General features: G+C 43.7%; 1 protein-coding gene across 1 annotated transcript in view; it reads left to right on the forward strand.

Moving 5' to 3' along the window:
- Positions 1–19,472, forward strand: part of PLXNC1 (plexin C1) — a 456,593-nt gene that overhangs the window by 352,439 nt on the left and 84,682 nt on the right. The window contains exon 21 of the mRNA XM_086919059.1: positions 13,235–13,381. Within this exon, the coding sequence (XP_086775185.1) occupies positions 13,235–13,381 (147 nt within the window). The remainder of the gene's footprint in view (positions 1–13,234; positions 13,382–19,472) is intronic.

The raw sequence follows: 19,472 nt of genomic DNA on the forward strand, positions 1-19,472 counted from the left end.
AGCGCAGCCTTTAACAATGAATACTCAACTCTTTAACCTGTAAAGATTAAATTGGAAAGAAGACAACATTTCCAATTTAATGGAGGCATGCCACTCACTGCTCTCACCACCAGCTATATCAAAAGACATAGTAAAGACCTGGGAGTCCTTCGTAGTGAACATCAACAAAAAATATCAAACCAATCACAGAGGACCCAAAACAATAAGAAATGGAGGAGGGAAATGGTACACTCCAAAATTGCGTTTATTAAAAAAGCAACTTAATTCTTATCTTAGGTCTCAACGTAAAAAGGATCCTCAACCATCACAACAAACCCTGAAAAAAATTGAATCCTTAAAAAAAGAGCTAAAACGTGAGACCAAATTGGCCAAGCAAAAGCACAAGAAAAAACTAGAGTGTACTATATTTCATGCTAGCAAACTGCGGAATTCCAAAGACTTCTGGGCAAAAAATACATTTTATGCTTAACCGCAAACACCGACAGTTCAAATCGGATATGACCGATCAGATTTGGGGCACTCACATTGATCTACTATGCAACTTTATGCATGATACATCCTCAGATAACACACTCGCAACTTTATCAGAGCCCACTCCAACTCCAAGCCTGAGAACAATGGCAGAAGCAAAGCCTCCTCAATCCAAAGTAATCTGTAAGCCACCGCCATTGGAGCACATTGAAGAAATTGATCAGATTACACCAATGCAGGTTTCGAGTACCATAAAACACTTGAGAGCAGACGGGGCCCCCGGACCAAACGGCCTTCCCAACGCCCTATTTAGGTAAGATCCTACGTTTTGAGCTAGTCACTTATCCCCCTTGTTCTATTACAGCTTAAGGACAGGAAACATTCCTGACTCCTGGAGGCGCAGCATTTTACAACCAATACATAAATCGGGGTCTCGTTCAGTTCCCAACAATTACAGGTTAATAGCCTTAATAGATGTGGAGGCAAAGATCTACGCATCACACCTATTGGTAGAACTGGAGTCTTGGGTTAGCAGCAAAGGGTTAATCCCAATGACACAAACAGGTTTCAGGGCCGGTATGGGCACTCTAACAAACCTATCAGCGCTAACTCTCCTTGCTAAAAAGGCAATCGATAACTCCACCACGCTATACACATGCTTTTTAGACTTGAAAGCGGCCTTTGATAAAGTGCCTAGATCTAAACTTTGGGCCAAAATAAAAGCCTGGGGTGCGCCGTCAAAGTTATTGGGAGCAATCATAGAATTATACTCGCACACCTGGGTCCAAATAAAACAAGCATTTGCAATGCAATAGGTCTCGCATTAGGCAAGTTTGAGGTATTGGTATTGCAAATGACAAATATTTTATTTATGTGTTGGTATTGAAAGTAGGGAAATTACTAGCTTTGTCATTTACAATGTCAATATTTTTAACTTTTGCAAACGTGACACCTATAGCATTCTAATGCAATATGTGTTGTATTTACATGAGTTTGAAGTATTAATATTACAAATAACAATGGCTTTTATTTGTTTTAATAATTAATACTTAAATAAAAGTTATTGTAATGTATAATGGCAATAGCTTAAACTTTTGTAAATAACTTATGGGAAGATTATGTTCAGTGTATTTTACTGTGATGAAAATCCAAGAACAGAAGTGAAATATTAACATTATTTTGTAACATTTCTAATAAAGCTTAAAACATTGAGAGAACATATTAGAACCAGTTGTTGTTGATTGGTTGCAAAGAGTGATGCTGTGGCGTTCAGTGCTGCTGTGACCTTCAGTGGTGCTGAGTGATGCTGTGGCCTTTAGTGGTGCTGAGTGATGCTGTGGCCTTCAGTGGTGCTGAGTGATGCTGTGGCCTTCAGTGGTGCTGAGTGATGCTGTGGCATTAAGTGGTGCTGTTGCGTTGAGTGGTGCTGTGGCATTGAGTGTTGCTGTGGCGTTGAGTGGCGTTGAGTGATGCGGTGGCGTTGAGTGTTGCTGTGGCGTTGAGTGGAGCTGTGGCATTGAGTGGTGCTGTGGCGTTGAGTGGTGCTGTGGCATTGAGTGGTGTTGTGGCGTTGAGTGGTGCTGTGGCGTTGAGTGGTGCTGTGGCGTTGAGTGGTGCAGTGGCGTTGAGTGGTGCTGTTGTGTTGTGGGGTGCTGTGGCATTGAGTGGTGCTGTGGCATTAAGTGGTGTGGCATTGATTGGGGAAGTGGCATTGAGGGGTGGATTTGGAGGTTGGAGTTGGAGGGTGGAGTTGGAGGGTGGAGTTGGAGGGTGGCGTTGGAATGTGGCGTTGGAATGTGGAGTTGGAATGTGGAGTTGGAATGTGGAGTTGGAATGTGGAGTTGGAGGGTGGAGTAGGAGGGTGGAGTTGGAGGGTGGAGTTGGAGGGTGGAGTTGGAGGGTGGAGTTGTAGGGTGGAGTTTGATTTTGAGGGTGGACTTGGGTTCTGTAGTTGTCTTGCGTGTGGATTTGTAGGGTGGATTTGGATGTTGTAGTTGGAGGGTGGATTTGGATGTTGTATTTGGAGGGTGGAGTTGGAGGGTTGAGTTGTAGGGTGGAGTTGTAGGGTGGAGTTTGAGTATTGTGAGGGTGAGGGTGTGAGGGTGAGTGAGGGCGTGTCAGGATGAGGGTGTGAGGGTGTGTGAGGGTGTGGGGATGTGTGGGTGAGGGGGTGTGAGGGTGAGGGTGTGTGAGGGTGTGTGAGGGTGACTGAGGGTGAGGGTGTTAGGGTGATTGAGGGTGTGAGTCTTGTGAGAGTGGTAAGGGTGTGAGGGTGATTGAGGGTGTGTGAGGATGTGGGTGTGAGGGTGTGATGGTGAGTGATGGTGTGTGAGGGTGAGGGGGTGAGGTTTGAGGGTGAGTGAGGATGTGAGGGTGATAGGGTGAGGTGAGGGGTGTGAGGGTGAGAGGGTGTGAGGGTGAGAGGGTGTGTGATGGTGTGTGATGGTGTGTGAGGGTAAGTGAGGGTGTGTGTTGGGTAAGAGAGGGTGTGTGAGGGGAAGGGTGTGTGAGGGTGAGGGTGTGTGAGGGTGAGGGGTGTGAGGGGGTGTGAGGGTGAGGGGGTGTGAGGGTGAGGGGGTGTGAGGGTGAGAGGGGGTGTGAGGGTTAGAGGGTGTGTGAGGGTGAGAGGGTGTGTGAGGGTGAGAGGGTGAGTGAGGGTGAGAGGGTGAGTGAGGGTGAGGGGGTGTAAGGTTGAGGGGGTGTGAGGTTGAGGGGGTGTGAGGGTGTGTGAGAGTGGGATGTGTGAGGGTGTGAGAGTAAGTGAGGGTGTGTGTGTGAGTGAGGGTGTTTGAGGGTGGGTGAGGGTTGTGCACAGAGGAGACGAGTAGGGTGAAAAACGGAGCCATTGCTTGGGACTTTCCTGGTAAAATACTTGATGAGAACCCAGGCCAGTATAATGCTGTCTTCTGCGTGCAAGTCTGGGAAGTCATGGTGTACTCGGCAGTGGTGCAAGTACGGTGAAAAACGGAGCAATTGCTGGGACTTTTCTGCTCGTAACTAAAAAAAAAAAAAGCTCTCGGCATTGCTGCGGCGGGGGGTGGAGGCGGGGGAGCTGCAGCCTTTGAAGACTGATGCCTAGGGCTAGGCAGACAAATGGTGGTGCGCGATATGCACGGGGGGAGGGGGGATACCAGAAACTAACCACTGAAATCTGCAAGACTAGTGTGACCAACTAAGCCCACAGAGAATGCAGCCACAACTAGTAACAATCCAAAAACATAACATTGTGCACGCAGATACAATCCATGCCTGTGACACTAACAGCTCTGAATATCTGTGACAGCGTTACAGGCAGATGAGAGAAGGGGCAGAGGAAACAGACTAAGAAGTGTGGAAATCTAAAGCTGAGCTGGAGAGTGCGAGCGGACGCACTAAGGCTGGTCTGTCTGTGAGAGAAAGGCAGGCTGCAGTATTAAGTTATATCAAGAGAGGAGCTGGGAAAGAAACTGCAGACAGAAGGTTTAACAGAAGTGCACAGAGCCACTTCACAGAGAAGGAATACCAACAGGTGACACTGAGGCAGATAGCAAAGAGTAAAGCTAGGAGAGAAAGGGTCCTGAAACAAGGAAAGCGAAAGTAAATGGGAAATCTAAAGCGGAGCTGGAGAGTGAGAGCGCACGTACTAAGGCTGGTCTGTCTGTGAGAGAAAGGCAGGCTGCAGCATTAAGTTATATCAAGAGAGGAAAACTGAAAGTAAACTGAAAGCAGAGTGCAAAGCAGAGAGCGGCCGTGAAAGAAGTGAAAACAATGGAGGAAGGGTGACGAGACGCATGGGGAGCAGCAGCCTTTGATGTGCCGGGCGGCCATGCAGTGAATAATTAGGGGAGGAGCAATGCCGGCCTGAGGCCAGGCGCAAAGCAACAGATGGCTTTGATGTGGAGGCAGGCGGCAAGCTCGTGCATGAGGCGTTCACTTCTCAAAATCCGCTGGAGAGCCCTTGGCAGAAAGTATGGTTTGGCTGCATTAGGGCTCTTTTCCTATTCCTGCAGAATAGGAAAGGGGCGAGTCCTAAAAAGGAGATGGCCGCTGCCTAACAAAGAAATTTCAAACATTAAACGGGCTAAAGCAATGATGCGTGTTGGCCCCCAGCCTTTTAAACATCTACACCGCAGACCTAGAAAGTGACCTACGCACAATTCAGGGAGATCCACCGAAATTGGGACAAACACCCATAGTGAGTCTACAATATGCAGACGACATTGTGCTTCTCTCACAAACTCTGCTTGGCCTACAACGGTTGATTTCCAAACTTGCTTTGTACATCTCCAAAGCACAATTAACAATAAATCTTAAAAAATCAAACATCCTATGCTTCTCTAGTTCTCGAAAGAAACAATCTAAATTCGTCTGGAGGATAAACTCTTCTATCTTAACACAGGTTGACAAATATAAATACTTGGGCATTCTACTTGACCATCAATTAAAGTACAATTACCACTTAGATCTGGGGAAATCAAAATCCAAACAACTTCAATTTGCCTTTAAAATCATACAAAAACATTTAAGTGGAAGTTCAACCGGACATATGCTAAAGATCGTTGCAGCAAAATTCTTGCCATCGCTCACATATGGCTCGGAAATGATGGCAACCAGGGACTCAACAGTGCTAAATCTTGCCCAATCCAGACTGTTTAAAAACCTTTTTTCGATCCCGCGACACATTTCACAAGCCCAAATACGTCTGGAACATGGATTAACAGACCAGACCCCGGCAAGACTAGGAGCCCTGGCCAAATACTATTGGCGAATGAGGGACGCCGAAGACAATTCACTGGCCCACCTCTGCTGGCTAGAAGTCGAAAAACAGGCTAGGTTCTCCAACTCAACATGTAAGTCCCTTAGGCAAGCGCTTCTATCGTTAAACCTGGAAGAAGCCTGGCTTTCACCTATGTCTTACAATGCTTTTAAACAGATTACTAACAGAGCCATCAAACAAGCATTGTTGCTAATGGACTAAGGCGCAGTGGCTGGTAAAAGCCACGCCTGGATTGTGTTGCCAACATATAATCAACTGAAACATCAGCCATACTTGCAAGAATGTTTCAGGGATTATTAAAAGAGGAAACTTAGTCTTCTGAGGCTGGGTTGGTTCTCGAGTAAAGACCTTACCCCCAAATGGCTACGGACCTGGACAACTTCTGATTGTCGCCTCTGCGGCAAGGGTGCAGAGTCATTATTGCACTTATTATGCATGTGCCCGGCACTACAAAACTTAATACCACTCCTAAGAGAAGCGCAAGTTAGAACCTGCAGGGCAGCCGTGATAAAATGCCTCAGCGGGTTTTGGATACAACTTTCCTGCAAAACTATAACATTTTTGACTCTTGCTGCCCAAGAGTTGGAAAACAAGGCAGCAATCAAAGTCGAACTGGGCCAATTGGTCTCCCCACGGCTGGCCCTGGACCCTCCCTTATTTTCCTAATAGGTACTCTCTTTTCCACTCTTCCAGCATATGCATTTCATTCTGAGTCAACAAGTGCTATTTCTATCAAGATAAATTTAACCCCCCAAGCATTTTGTATCCTTCTTCAGATCACTCATTTGTTGTCTTGAAGCCTTTAAGAGACAGTCATGCCCTTGCTCAGCTACACTCGTGTCTTTTAATTCTACACATTGATTGCATATTTGCGCAAGTTTTTAACGCTCTGTGTTATTTTATTGTGTCATTTTTCTATGTGATTTTACTGCTGTCTCTATGCTGATTTAAAGATGTTAATGTTTATCTCATGGTGGTAAGATCCACCCTTTTATGATTTTTACAAATCAAATAAAGTATATATTATCTTATCTTCTTAAAGACGAAACAGACCCAGTCTCAATATAGCATTTGTTTCTAGACCCGACAGATCATTAACAATCAGGTTATGATGTTCTAAAAGTCCAACAAATGGGGCAAGAATAACCAATTATTTTCTAATTGCTGTACCACAAAAAGCCCCAAGATCATAACAAACTTCTATCTCCATTCGAATGCTCCTCTTTTAACTCCTGTGAACATGTAAATGAAAATGGGGCTATTGGAATTTTGAGGCAATGCAGCACCAAATTATGTTGCTGGCTTGAGTGAATTCTGCAGCTTGGACAAGGTAAATATATGATGTACCAGGCAAGCAGACTGGATTTATATGATATGATTCACAAAAGTAAATTTACACGTGTAGATTTACTCACTGTAATCTTCTACTGCACCTAGGTGAAAGTCTACACTTTTATTTGGTATTCACCATTTCCAAATGCCAAATGGATATTTGCACTTATATGCAGATGCACATACGTACAAGTCCCCACCCTCTTGTAGTGACCTGGGGCAGGGCTTGTGGTCATCGATGAATACTCACGGTTTCCAATAGTACGACACATCCCATCGACATCAGCAACAGCAACACTACCGATATTAGATGACATATTTGCAGCATGGGGTTCACCAGAAACACTAAAAACAGACAATGGTCCTCCATTCTTAGGAAAAGACTTCCGCAGATTAATGGCCTATCTAGGGATACACCACAGGAAGATAACTCTGCTGTGGCCTCAAGCAAATGGAATGGTGGAGAGGTTCATGGGGAACATCAAAAAGGCAGTTCAAAAGGCAAAGCTAGCGGAGATATCACTTGGCCAAGCTCTGTGCCAGGTACTACGTGACTACAGAAACACACCCCACAACTCCACAGGAAGATGCCCAGCGGAGCTAGTACTGGGAAGAACAAGTAGGACAAGGCTACCACAAATAGAAGTAACTATGGCACCAGATCACAGCAACATTGCAGCGAAAGACAGAGAGGCAAAAGAAAAAATGAAAAGATACGCAGGCTCCAAGCGACCTGCCAGCTCGTCAGACCTAAAGGAAGGAGACACGGTGGTAGTGCGTCAGCGACAACAAAGAAAGTCTGACAGCATGTTCTCCAAAGACCCGCTAATAGTAACAAAAGTGAAGGGCCCAATGGCCACAGCCGAGTCAGAACGTCAGAGGATAACACGAAACAGCTCATATTTCAAAGAACTAAAAGAGAAGAAAGGGGGAAGACCAAGATAAGGAAACAGCAGAACAAGAAGAGCAGGAGCACAACAGGAAGGAAAGAGACAATGATGAGGGACCAGCAGAAGAACAACAGATGGAGGATGGCCCACGAAGAGCATGTAAATGGCCAAAAAGACTAATAGAAGAAATGTAATGATGGGAGGCACACGGACCTATGTCCGGGCAGACTTTCATCTATGTCTATATACACATTTTTGTGTTTTTCACTTTTCTCGTCACTTCTTTGTGACAAAGGGGGGAGATGTAGTGACATGGGGGCAGGGCACTAGGACCCTGCAAGGGAATGCGAGGACACTGTAGGAACCGGACACCACATCCGGTCAAGGGTGTGGGAGGGCACATTGCAGAGCGAGGGAAAGAAGTGGGTAGACGTGCGTGGGCACAGCAAAACATCTTGTATGATAATAAAGCGTTGAAGATCCTTACCTGTCTCCCGTGAATCTATGCAGAGCAAGACACAACACCTCTCAGGTCAGGGAGTGGAGAAAAAAAGAAAGGAAGGAAGGATGAAAGTAACAAAGGAAGTTAGCATGTACTCTCAGCATATACAACACCAAATGGTATTCACTAACCTCAACATACTTCTTGAAAAAGGTACACCTCCTTTGTTTTGACTTTGGCAGCTAATTTATAAAGCATGCCTCGTGGAGGTCTGTGTGTGGATTATTTTGTTTTCACATTGTGAAGATTCAGAAGTTTCATTTTACGAAAGTAAAACCTTTGCAGAATGGTATGCGAGATAAGTGTTATTGAGAGTCTCATCACGAGACACCTTAACATTGATGACATCAGATCACGAAAGACTCCTGTAAAACATCGCGGGTGCTTTTTAATGCCCTTGATTTAAAGGTTAAGGCATCCAGGCATGCAGTAGAGGTCGCAAAAGTTCCCCAGTTTCGCCAGAGTGAAATATTACTGCACGCACGTTTATCCAGGGGAGTACGTGCCCACCTCATCAATGCCTGTGTGTGTGGAGAGAGATACCTAAAACCCCCAGAGCACTGTGCGCTCGTGCAAGGATATTTCATATCAGTGGTTTCCAGAATGTGTTTGTTGATGACAGGTGATGTAGTTCTTTACAGGCCAAATACCATCCATACCTTATTCCCAGGGCCTGATTATTGGCAGTGCCCCCTACTGGTGGACATTTAATGGGACAGAAACACTTTTACATGTCTGCAGTCTGCACTTCAGGTGGGTTGAAAGTACAATGCCAATGGGAGGCAGTTTCTATGTAAAGAAGTCCTGGTTCTAATGCATCATTATGTAATGAGGCTCCATCGTGTCAGCACCCCCAACTGGAATGCTCATAAGGCACGAGAATATTGGCGCAAAGTGCTGGTCAGCCCTCGCCCAATTCCCATTGCTTGATTACATTTAGCTGCGCTCCCAAGGACTGTGGCATACCAATGCAGCCAAGCATCCCTATCTCTGTACCTCCTTCCTCAGATGGATGCTCATATGACTCAGCCAGATAGTGCCCGTGCCTAGAAGCAAGATGCAACAGCCCCACAGCTGCCCTGCGCTCACTGGGTTGGGTTGGTTTGTTCATACCAATGACCAGTGTTGATGATGTGCTTCTGACCACCTGTGACTCGAGTGACCTCACAGGTGCACTCCTGACGGGCACGCTCTTCCCACATCTTCAGGTGTGGCTTCCAGGCAGTGGCAGACCATGCTGTTGTGCTGGCTTCTCCCTGCAGATTTGGGTGCCAGCACCACAAGAAGTCTCAAAGAAGGGAGTGACCGGACACGATGGTGGGAGGTGTGGAGTTGAGATCTTAACCATTCTTTTACCATTACCCAACTCACTGCTGCCCTCACATTCTTCTCTCAAGCAATGTACATTGCTTGTAATTGAGATGCACTTTTCCCTAACGCCTGCCTGCTTGAATGTGAAGTATGTTATTGTCCTTTGCTTCTGCCTTGTAGAGATGGTGTGTATATATATATATATATATATATCCCTCCTGCCCCATGCACTTGTGTCCGGCTTCACAACTTGTTCCCATGGAGTGATCCGGTCCAGCTCGCGGAGGGAACTCGTCTACACCCATGGCTGTTTGTGAAGTGCTGATGGAGTCTGGAACATTTGAGGATGGTTTGGACAAAGCAAATTGATCCTGCGGGTCATGGTCGTTGCTCCCCGTTTCTCTCAGTGTTTCTGCTTCTGAGGCAGTTTGAAGGTCTTGCAGTTGGACCTTTCAGGCTAATCTGTGCTTCCTGGTTTGCATGAGTGGTGAACCATGTATGTGTTCAGCAGCTGCTGTAGGTAGCGAAGCACCCATATATTTCAGCCACCAAGTGCAACAAGTTGCAAGGATTACAGAATTGAATGCAGGGAGTGATGCAGTGGGCACTTTCGCTTCTCATTGAATCAAGGGCTGGTCTCCTGGCAAGAGAAATAGAAATGTTTCATTGTTTTGTCCACCTCAACTTTCAGGGAGTGATAGTGTTGTAAAGAGTAATTATAGTGATTTTGTAGTGAGTATGTGCCCCTTCATGGACTAATAATGTTGTCCATCATATAGCAGGGTGAGTTGTCTGTTGGTAGTAATGATGAGGATGCTTGGTTATGGTAATTATGTTGATTCTCTAGAGACGGTCTGTTGGGTTGACCTGGCAGGATTCAAACATCAGACATGTCGGTTTCAGTCCTGTTGACTTAGCCCCCAGAGGTTGCTGCACCCTGGGCTCTTGGAAGGTTCTTTGCTGCTGGCCACTGCCCCAGGGATGGATATTCCGCAGTGTTTGTTAATAAGATTGACCAAAGCTTAGCTTGATGGTGCAGACATGCTATCGATGTGGGGAAGCAGGAGGCGCTCCTTCCTGCTGGTTTGGTATGTCCTAAGGTGACCCTATATATCTCTTGGTCTAGTTTTGGGGGGTTGTCTGGATGTGAAGGTGCCCTTGAGCTCGGCACACTGCGTAGCTTTGTTAAGGTACTGTGGTAGGTGGAGGGTCGCAGAGCCAGGTCACTGCTTTTCTGCATTTAGCTAGGAACAGGAGCATAGGAGTCAACTATCTAGTGTTTTTTTAAACATATCCCAGAAGAGCGACAAATGGGGCTTTTTCACGATGATTGGTTGTGACATCAGTCAATGTTTCGACGCCAGCTTTCCATAAATCATGGATCACGGGTCATTCCCAAGATAGATGCATGGAATCTGCAGTAGGGTGTGCACAGCAATAACATACAGAGTTGATGTTTGGATCAAGTCTATGTAACTTTTGAGGGATGTAATAAAATAAGGTTAATAATTTATAATGTATGAGTTTATGCCTGGTCATCATAGAGATCAATTTGATTTGTTTGCAACAATATGACCATTTCTCTTCGTCTATATTATAACCCAGACCCAGCTCCCACCGTTCTCGAGTTTGGCAAGCTGTACTAATGAATGCCTCCATTTATGAGGGTGCAACCAAGACACCCAGCTTCTGGTATCAGAGCAGGCCATCATATGTTCTAATGGAGTGAAGTTTGGGGGTTCATTGAGAAATGTGATAAAAACCAATTTGGCCCCGCCTTTTTCTGTAGCATGCAAGAGTATTCAGCACGGAGGAGGGTGCTGAGGCGTTAAATTGTTCAAGTGGTATAAAGTCTCCATTTATAAAAAAGATCTTTCAGACACAGTGTGCTCCTCCTGGATGGGAGCTTTTAAATGCTCATCGCATGTGTCTGGGTTCAAAAGGGGTTATTTGACATTTGTGTATTGGCAATGTAGAACAGGCCAGGCCTTGGTGTCCCATATGGTCCAGGGAGCACTGCAGAGTGTGTGCCTCTGGAAGGATTCATTATGCAAAATCAAGAGATGTAATATGTGCAGTTGGAGGAGGGGAAGGAATAGTTCAAGCAATAACTTAGAAAGGACCACTGGGCTTAGCAGTCAAAAGCTAACTAGCGACACTACGGATGCAGGCCTGATCAAGGCAAGACCATATTGTTTTCATCCTCTGCAGGATGCTTAGTAAAGGGAGTCTCAGCACTGCATCAGCATTTCAATAAAAAGCATCTGGATCGGAATCTAAACTGCACAAATGTTTCCTTTGCTGCTAACCACACGCTTCACCACACGCAGATAAGCTTGTCAACAAACAATAAACAAACACTAATCTAGGCCGAAAATACAAGAGAAAGCACAAGATATGTGAAGGGCCTTTCAGTGACAAGGAAAATTCGACCTCTCATTAACTAATCCAGAGTTACCAACATGAGGACTCATGAATGCCCATTTGTTCGATGAGTTCTGATTGTATTATGAGACCTATTGTGACATCATTGACTGCAGACGTTACCTTTTAATCCAACCCTGCTTCCCCCAAAATTGCATTCTCTTTCAGTGCTTAATTTGTAAAAGAATAGGTTCCAGTGCCCAAACCTTTGCTTAGAAGTCCACAGCTTCTGCTATCCAATGCCAGTGCCCAGGGGGCGAAGTGGGCTCTGGCCCAGGTCCCCAGTCTTTGAGGGGGGGGGCCTTGATTGAGCCAACTCTGTTCTGCAGAGTCTTGACCCCATAACCTTGAATAACTTTTAAACAGAATTTTTCAAATGCCGTTAACCTTTAATCTATTTTTAACACCTTGGCTGCGGCTGGAATTCCGCATAGGTGCTAAACATTCCGATCACGGGCGTGGTCATGACGGCTCCCAGCCGTCATCAGCACACGCCCACTGTGACTCATGACGGCTGGGAGTCGTCATGAGCACTGAAGGGGTTAATGTGAGTTCTGTGAGTCTATTGCAGACATTTTGCAGAGAAATACTGTGTTTATGTTTCATGCAACATCCATAAAAAGTTTCTTTAAGTTCAAAACAGAACTCACATATGAGAAATGAGAGGGTGTCACCGAGATTATTTGCAGTAATATAAGTGAGCTGCTGCTGTGTTACAATATTGAAAACACACGTCACTATCCCAGAATATTAGACATAACTTTAGAACTTGTACAAGAGCATTAAAGAGCGGAAATCGGATCATGAATTCAAAGCTGTTCCGAACAGGGGCACCAAAATACGTTCGGCCCCGGGTCCCCAAAATTCTTAAGATGTCCCTGGGGGTGCCTAGTACCAAAGCTGCATACTCTTGATTTTACCTCCTACTTCTTTACTACACCACAAGACACTCCCTCCCTCTTTATTTAACTTATGCAGGTTCTTCTTCATCCCTGATTTCTCCCTTGTCACTTTTTCAGTGTTTCGCTTCTTCCTTCTTTCCCCCTTTTGAGCTTTTCTCACTGTTGCCCTGAGTCAAAGTCGGAAGAGAAAAAAGGTGCTGGTCCCAAAAAATGAGTCCCAGTGGGCCCCTCCTACAACCACCGGCTCAAATTAAACACTGCCCTCTTTGAAGAAGGCATACAGTACTCACCTTTCAACCCGTTGTAGCTAAGCTACGTGTGATGTGTCGAGCTGCTGTCCTAAGTAATTTAGAGTGGAGCCTAGCAGTGCCATGGGTTCAGTGTGTGTGGCTGACAACCAGTTCGTTTGTCTGGCACATCTGCGAAGTATGTTGCATAAGGATTATTTGATCATTGTGATGGCCCTTGTACCGAGAATGAAGAACAGGGTTGCGGTGGATTAGTTATTTTCATGGGATCACATTAACATTACCAGCTCTACTATAAGGGAATGTTTTACTGAGAACTCTGATAATGCAATGTGGTGTTTAAGCATTGATAAAGTGCGACAGACTCATTGTTGTTGTTTTTGCTTTTTTTGGTGTAGGAGAGCGTCGGCGAGCCCCTGTACATGCTCGTGACCACCCTGAATCAAAGAATCCACAAAGGCCCAGTCGATGCCATATCTTGCAAAGCACTGTATACCCTGAACGAAGACTGGCTGCTGTGGCAAGTGTCAGAATTCAACACTGTGGTATGTTCTTACAAAACACATCCTTATATAGAGCACAAAAATACCTTAGGAGAACCCACATAAATAAAATGATTTAAGGTCTGGTTTGGTATTACTTAGGCAATATCATGCAATAGGTCCTTGCAACCGTGTGATATTAATCTTACTTTTGCTGATATACTTGCTAAAGTCCCTATGTTCAAATAGAAAATGCTATGTGCCAGATAATGCTGCTGTTTACTGTGACAGGAATGTTGTTGTGGATATATCGACATCAATGTAAGTGATAACTACAGGGAGCGTTTACACTCTCTAACAGTCAGTGCTAAATTTGAGCCAGAGGTTGCCGATAGGGGCCACTGGCACTTATTTTTGGGGACCAGCACTTATTTCTCCACATCAGATATTTAGCAAGTGCAAGCGAGGGAAAAATATCCCAAGCGGAAAGACTGAGGGAAAGAAAGACAGCAAAATAATCACAAAGGGAGAAAGCAGGAACCTGCAAGAGCGAGGGAAAAGACATTAATGTATACCAGCCTCGGTATTCGGCATGCCAACATTTAATTGCACTGGCTGCCGGTTTCTGAGCAGAGCTTTTTTCACAAACTAAGCACTGCTTCCAGTCCTTCGTTTGAGCCAGTGGGCGTAGGTGATGCCCACTGGCACTCATTTTTGTGGTCCAGGACTTATTTCTCATCATCAGACTTTGACTCAGAAAAGAGAGTGACAAAGGCAGAAAAGAGGGTGGGACAGGCAGAGAAAAAAACAGAAACTGCAGCAAAGGCAGCAAAGGCAGCAAGCAGGGATGAAAAATCATGCAGGAGTGAGATAAAGGGAAAGGAAGTGTGTGGTTCTGGGTGTGGTGGTGGGTGAAAGAGGCATGGGGTGAAATCATGCCTCTTTCACCATTTGTTGGGCAATCTGCAAACCCGACCATTGACAGCCCTTGCAGCGGGCTTCCAAGAAAAAGTTTGGGTCCTGGCACGTATTCTTTTTACAAATTAAGCACTGCTCTGCACCTAGACGTTGTACTATCTCTTCCATCCCCATAGGCCACATGTAAGTTATTTACCCCAACCAATGCAAAAGGGTATAAGTTCCCCTCTCATTTGACCAATTCAGATCGAATACCCGCAAACTCTTTCATCCTATTTTATGTACAGAGACTAATGCATATCTAGATACCATCCTTGGCTATGTCATGTTGTAATTGACACTGTTTGCTCTGCAGTTTCCTTTTCTTTGGAAAAATATCCTACCCAGAGGCTGAGACTCCAAAACTTTAATCAACTTGCAGTCTAGGCCCAGGGGGATGACACTTATGTCCCAAGGAACTTGTGTTGCCCTGTACAGACCCATGCATGGCACTCTGGCGCATAAATGATTCCATAGCAGTAAACAGGGACCCCCTGAATGAAATCAGATTCCTGGATCAGGGCTAAACAATGGATGAAAAAGTATCCAGGCAAAACTAATGTAGACAACTGCCAACAAACTAGTACACCCAAAAATGAACAAAAGTAAAGAAAATAATTTTTTTTAGACACAATACATATAGATATACTTAGAATGTAATCACAATGATAAAAAATTGATAGACATGTGCAATCAAATACAGAAATATATAAAAACATTAAAAGAAAATACACAATTCAATTGTTGTAGTTTCTAGTATCAAAAAGGGAAAAATTAAAAGTTATGATGTTCCCCACAGTTGATGTTTTTTTTCCGGCAGAAAAAACATAATTTTAATGTTTTTATATATTTCTGTATTTGATTGCACATGTCTATCAATTTGTTATCATTGTGATTAAATTCTAAGTATATCTATATGTATTGTGTCTAAAAAAATTATTTTCTTTACTTGTGTTCATTTTTGGGTGTACTAGTTTGTTGCCAGTTGTCTACATTAGTTTTGCCTGGATACTTTTTCATCCATTGCATAAATGATTCCATCACATCTTCTGTTTTCTTTTCCACCCAAAGGTATTGAGACTCCAGGATGTGGTAAGAGCCAAGTCCAATGGTGTCATTGGTCATGCACATTCATATTTTATGTGGTCTTATTTTCTCACCATGAGCAAAAGGCCTACAGGTTTAAAGTGGTGAGGAAATACAAGTCGCGGATGTCAAAGACACAACAATGAACACTCCATATGGTGTCTGGGTGCAACTCGTATGATTGCATGACTTAGGTATCATGCTCTTCTGTCTTTCAGTACAACAAGTGCTTCAAAAGCATACAATATTTAAAGTCTGAGGGGCCCAAGTTAAACTTTGGTGGTTGGGCCATCCTTTGTCAGGGTGATGGAGTATTTTACCCTGTCACCCTGGCAGAGGTCCCGACAGTCACATTTCTAAATGTTCATCAGGCTGGTGGACATGTAATTCATTGACAGGAACCACCTTTCTATCAATGCATTGTATTGTTGCTGTACGGCACATGACAGAGCCATACAGAAAGTAAAAAAAATATATATATATAAATTTTCAAAAACAAAATCCCAAGGCGGGATTTTGTTTTTGAAAAAATAAATTAAAAAACAATTCCCCATCATCATGCTAGTTTTGCAGTTTTTACTGCCCCTTACATACTTTGCTTGGTGGTGACGGGCAGTGAAAACGGACCTGTATGTCTGTCCATTTAAATTAGGTGGGCAGACATAAAGGTCACCCTCTGACGGCCCTTGCTCAGTCGGCCCATGGAGGATCTAGCCATGGCAGATACAGAGTAGGCTCCATCGTGTTTACACCAAAGGTCTGCCCACTTTTAAATTTGTTGGGTAGACCATTAAGTTAGATGGAAGGGTGCTCCATTGCGGCCGCAACGAAGTATCCTTTTTGCCAACATTGTGTCCTGAGTCTTTTCAGCAAATGTAGGTTTTCCAGACACAGGCTGGGCTCTAAAAAAAAGAAATATAGACAAGCTCAATCTCCAGTCCAAGAAGGTATGTCAGTTCTGGAGCCTTTTGGTAAACAGCTCCTGAGTTTGCCTCATTCCACTGAGGGGTGCACCTTCTTTGTCAGCAGCATCTTCATTGGCACATTCCAAGTGCTTTAATAAGCAGATCCTCTCTAAACTGAGGGAGCAGTTGGTCGAGTTAAGTTCCTGTTCCACAGTGCGAGTCTGGCCAGGCATGGGAATATTGAAAAGTTCAATACCACTGCAATACCACTGTATATGTTTACTATTCATGAGCTTATGTAACATTTGCTCAACACTCTGACTTCAGAGTGAGGGATGGTGCCAGAAGCCAAGGATGCAGCATTATAGAAACAAACTAGGGTGCTGTGCATGAAACTGATGGTTCTAGAACCCCATCAGGTGGTTCACAGAGTGCTACAGCAAATGGCCATAATGTAGTCTTTGGTACTCGGGTCAAATTTCCTAATGGGAGTCAGTTTGTAACCCTATTGACGATAGACAACAAGTTCTTGGGTATCACTGTCCTTTGTGAAACTGTATTGTCATTCAAGGGGTCGGTATGACACAGTTCATTGGAATACACATTTTTCAGAGTTGAAAAAACTTTTATATTGAGCAGAGTGGTGGAGAAGAGGAACTTTCTCGGACTATTCATGGTTTGCAAGATGTAAGTTTTTTTAGCACGTCTACTGATAGTAATATAAACAAAGTTTTACCCCCAAAGTCTTATGAAAGCTATTGACCAGGTGTATCATTACACTGCTCGCCAAAAGTGGTGTCAATGTTGAATAGAGCAGTTGCTTGATGCAAATTGAGATTTCATGATTGGATTTTAGTACAGCCAAAGTAACTTTTCTCCCATTATGTATCACAACCCAGTGATCAAGTTGCCAGTGATTCATAGTATTGTCTTTATATGCAATCTAACATTGTCAAACACCTTTATGCTCTGGTATTCAGTGAATCACATGCATTTTATAGTGTTGAAATTATTCAGTATAATAATTAGTTTAACTGAGGTCATACAGAGGGCTGTGTTGTATCCAACCCTCTCTGCAGGGTCACCCCAAATGTTTTGCCTTCACCCCTCCTGTTTTCTGAACCCGATTTTGTTGGCCTTAGGTCTGTACACTTTACCACTAATAACTGTTGGTAAAGTGCTTGTGCTTACTCCTTGAAACATAGTAAAGTTTGCTTGCACCTGATTGGCATATTTAATTTACTTATAATTTACTTATAAGTCCCTAATAAAGTGGAATTCAATATAACCAGGTCCTGTACATTAAATGCTACTAGTGGTCTTGCAGCACTTATTTTGGGCGACCTACTTAGGTAGCCCTTCAAAACATGCCTCAGGTCTGACATTGCAGCCTACCAGCAGTTTTAAACTGCCAATTTGACTTGCCAATATAACCCCCATGTCAAGTCTCAAACTCCCTTTTTATTATTAAATTTAAGTCACCCCTAGGTAGGCCCTAAACAGCCCAAATGGCAGGGTGCATTGTAATAAAAAAGCAGGACATGTTCTTTTAAGTTTTACATGTCTTGGTAGTGAAAAATTCACAACTTTGTTTTTCACTTCTGTGAGACCCTCCTATTCTACAAGATAGCAGTAGGTTTCTTTATTACATTTAACAAGTGCTAACTTTTGATAGGGAGCAGGTAGGAAAGTCACGTTTGGTGTCTGAGGAATTGAAATTTGAAATCTTCTTTAATATTAAAGTTTGATTTTAAGTCACAATTCTGAAAATTCCACTTTTAGAAAATTATTGTAAAGAAGCGGTTGGGCCCTTATTCACTAACTTGATTGGGCCTATTTGAAATGTAAAGAAAAAGTGAATTTAGTTGTGTTTTTTCCTATTGTAAATTACTCAACAAAAAGGGGGACAAGAAACCGAATAACCTTGGCTTTTGTTTCATTCACATTGTTTTAAAGATTCATTTCATTGGTAATATTACTTTGCTTTTGTCATCAAAGGGCCACCTTATAATATTTATCTGTAAAAAAGCATGGAACAATGATTTTTATCTATACATGAACAGTGAGCTTAGAGCTGTGACATCACATTTGAACATAAATCACATTTAACATATTGAACTCTGACACAGAGTTCAATATGTTAACCAGAGGTAATGAACCACTATTCATCGGGTATTCATGAATTTCTGGCATAGACTACTTTAAAGTGGAATAGTCCTTGTGTGGAAAATTATCTACTACAGTGTCCTATTTATGCAGAATGTACCCCAAGGGATTTTGTCAATGCTTTTCAAACCTCCTGTGAGTTACAGTTTCCCCTCAGGACTTGGGCTGGTGAAATGTTCTCCTCCGTTCCATGTCTTGGAACACATGAGCAATAGCCTTTGTTGTTAAATTCAGGCTGTTCAATGTAGCTTGAATATCTAAAAAAGCAGATCTCCATTGTGCACAATAGAGACCTTCTTTTTTAGATATTCTACAGGCAGGTTGGATTTATTTATTTATTAATTTTTGTGTTTTATAGAGCGCAAACTTGACCCGTGAGGGTATCAGAGCGCTTTACACAGTATACGGTGGTGGATCAGAAGGAACAATTGTGTGACTGCCTGAGGTTTATGATATAGGTCTATGAGGTGGTGGGCTGTGCCATTATTGGTGGGCCTAGAACCCTATGTTCTGATCCAGATATTGATACGGTAATGTATTGAAAATTAGTGTTACTTCCCCTTTAGAGCGGATGCCTCTTTTAGAATAGTTTTTAGCAGTAAATGTTATTGTCCTGTTTCAACAGTGTAACGACCGGATTTTCCGCCTAGATGGAATCAGCTCCTAGGAGCCCCTCTAACCCAGCCGGAACGTAATCACCTCCCTCCTTAGAACGTATTTACAATGGGTATGGATATATGTATGTACATTTCGTACCTAAGGATGGGGAAATAGCAATAAACATGCGTAGGTTTTCTACAATATCCTATTCATACCAACTAGTCTCGCGGCCACTTAGGCCCAGACTAATCTACCCTGGGGCAGATCTGATTATGTACTTTTACACACTGATCTCCCTCAGTGCTCACTTGACACGCAATCCGGCATGTCTACACACAGGCCTGCAGTCCCAGTGCTCTCAACACACGGTTCACAATCCGGCGAACCTACGCACCGTATCCCTCCGGTGCTCTCATTTACACACGGTTCACAATCCGGCG

This window comes from Lissotriton vulgaris, chromosome 1_1 (assembly GCF_964263255.1).
Source record: "Lissotriton vulgaris chromosome 1_1, aLisVul1.2, whole genome shotgun sequence".
Classification (NCBI taxonomy): Eukaryota; Metazoa; Chordata; class Amphibia; order Caudata; family Salamandridae; genus Lissotriton; species Lissotriton vulgaris.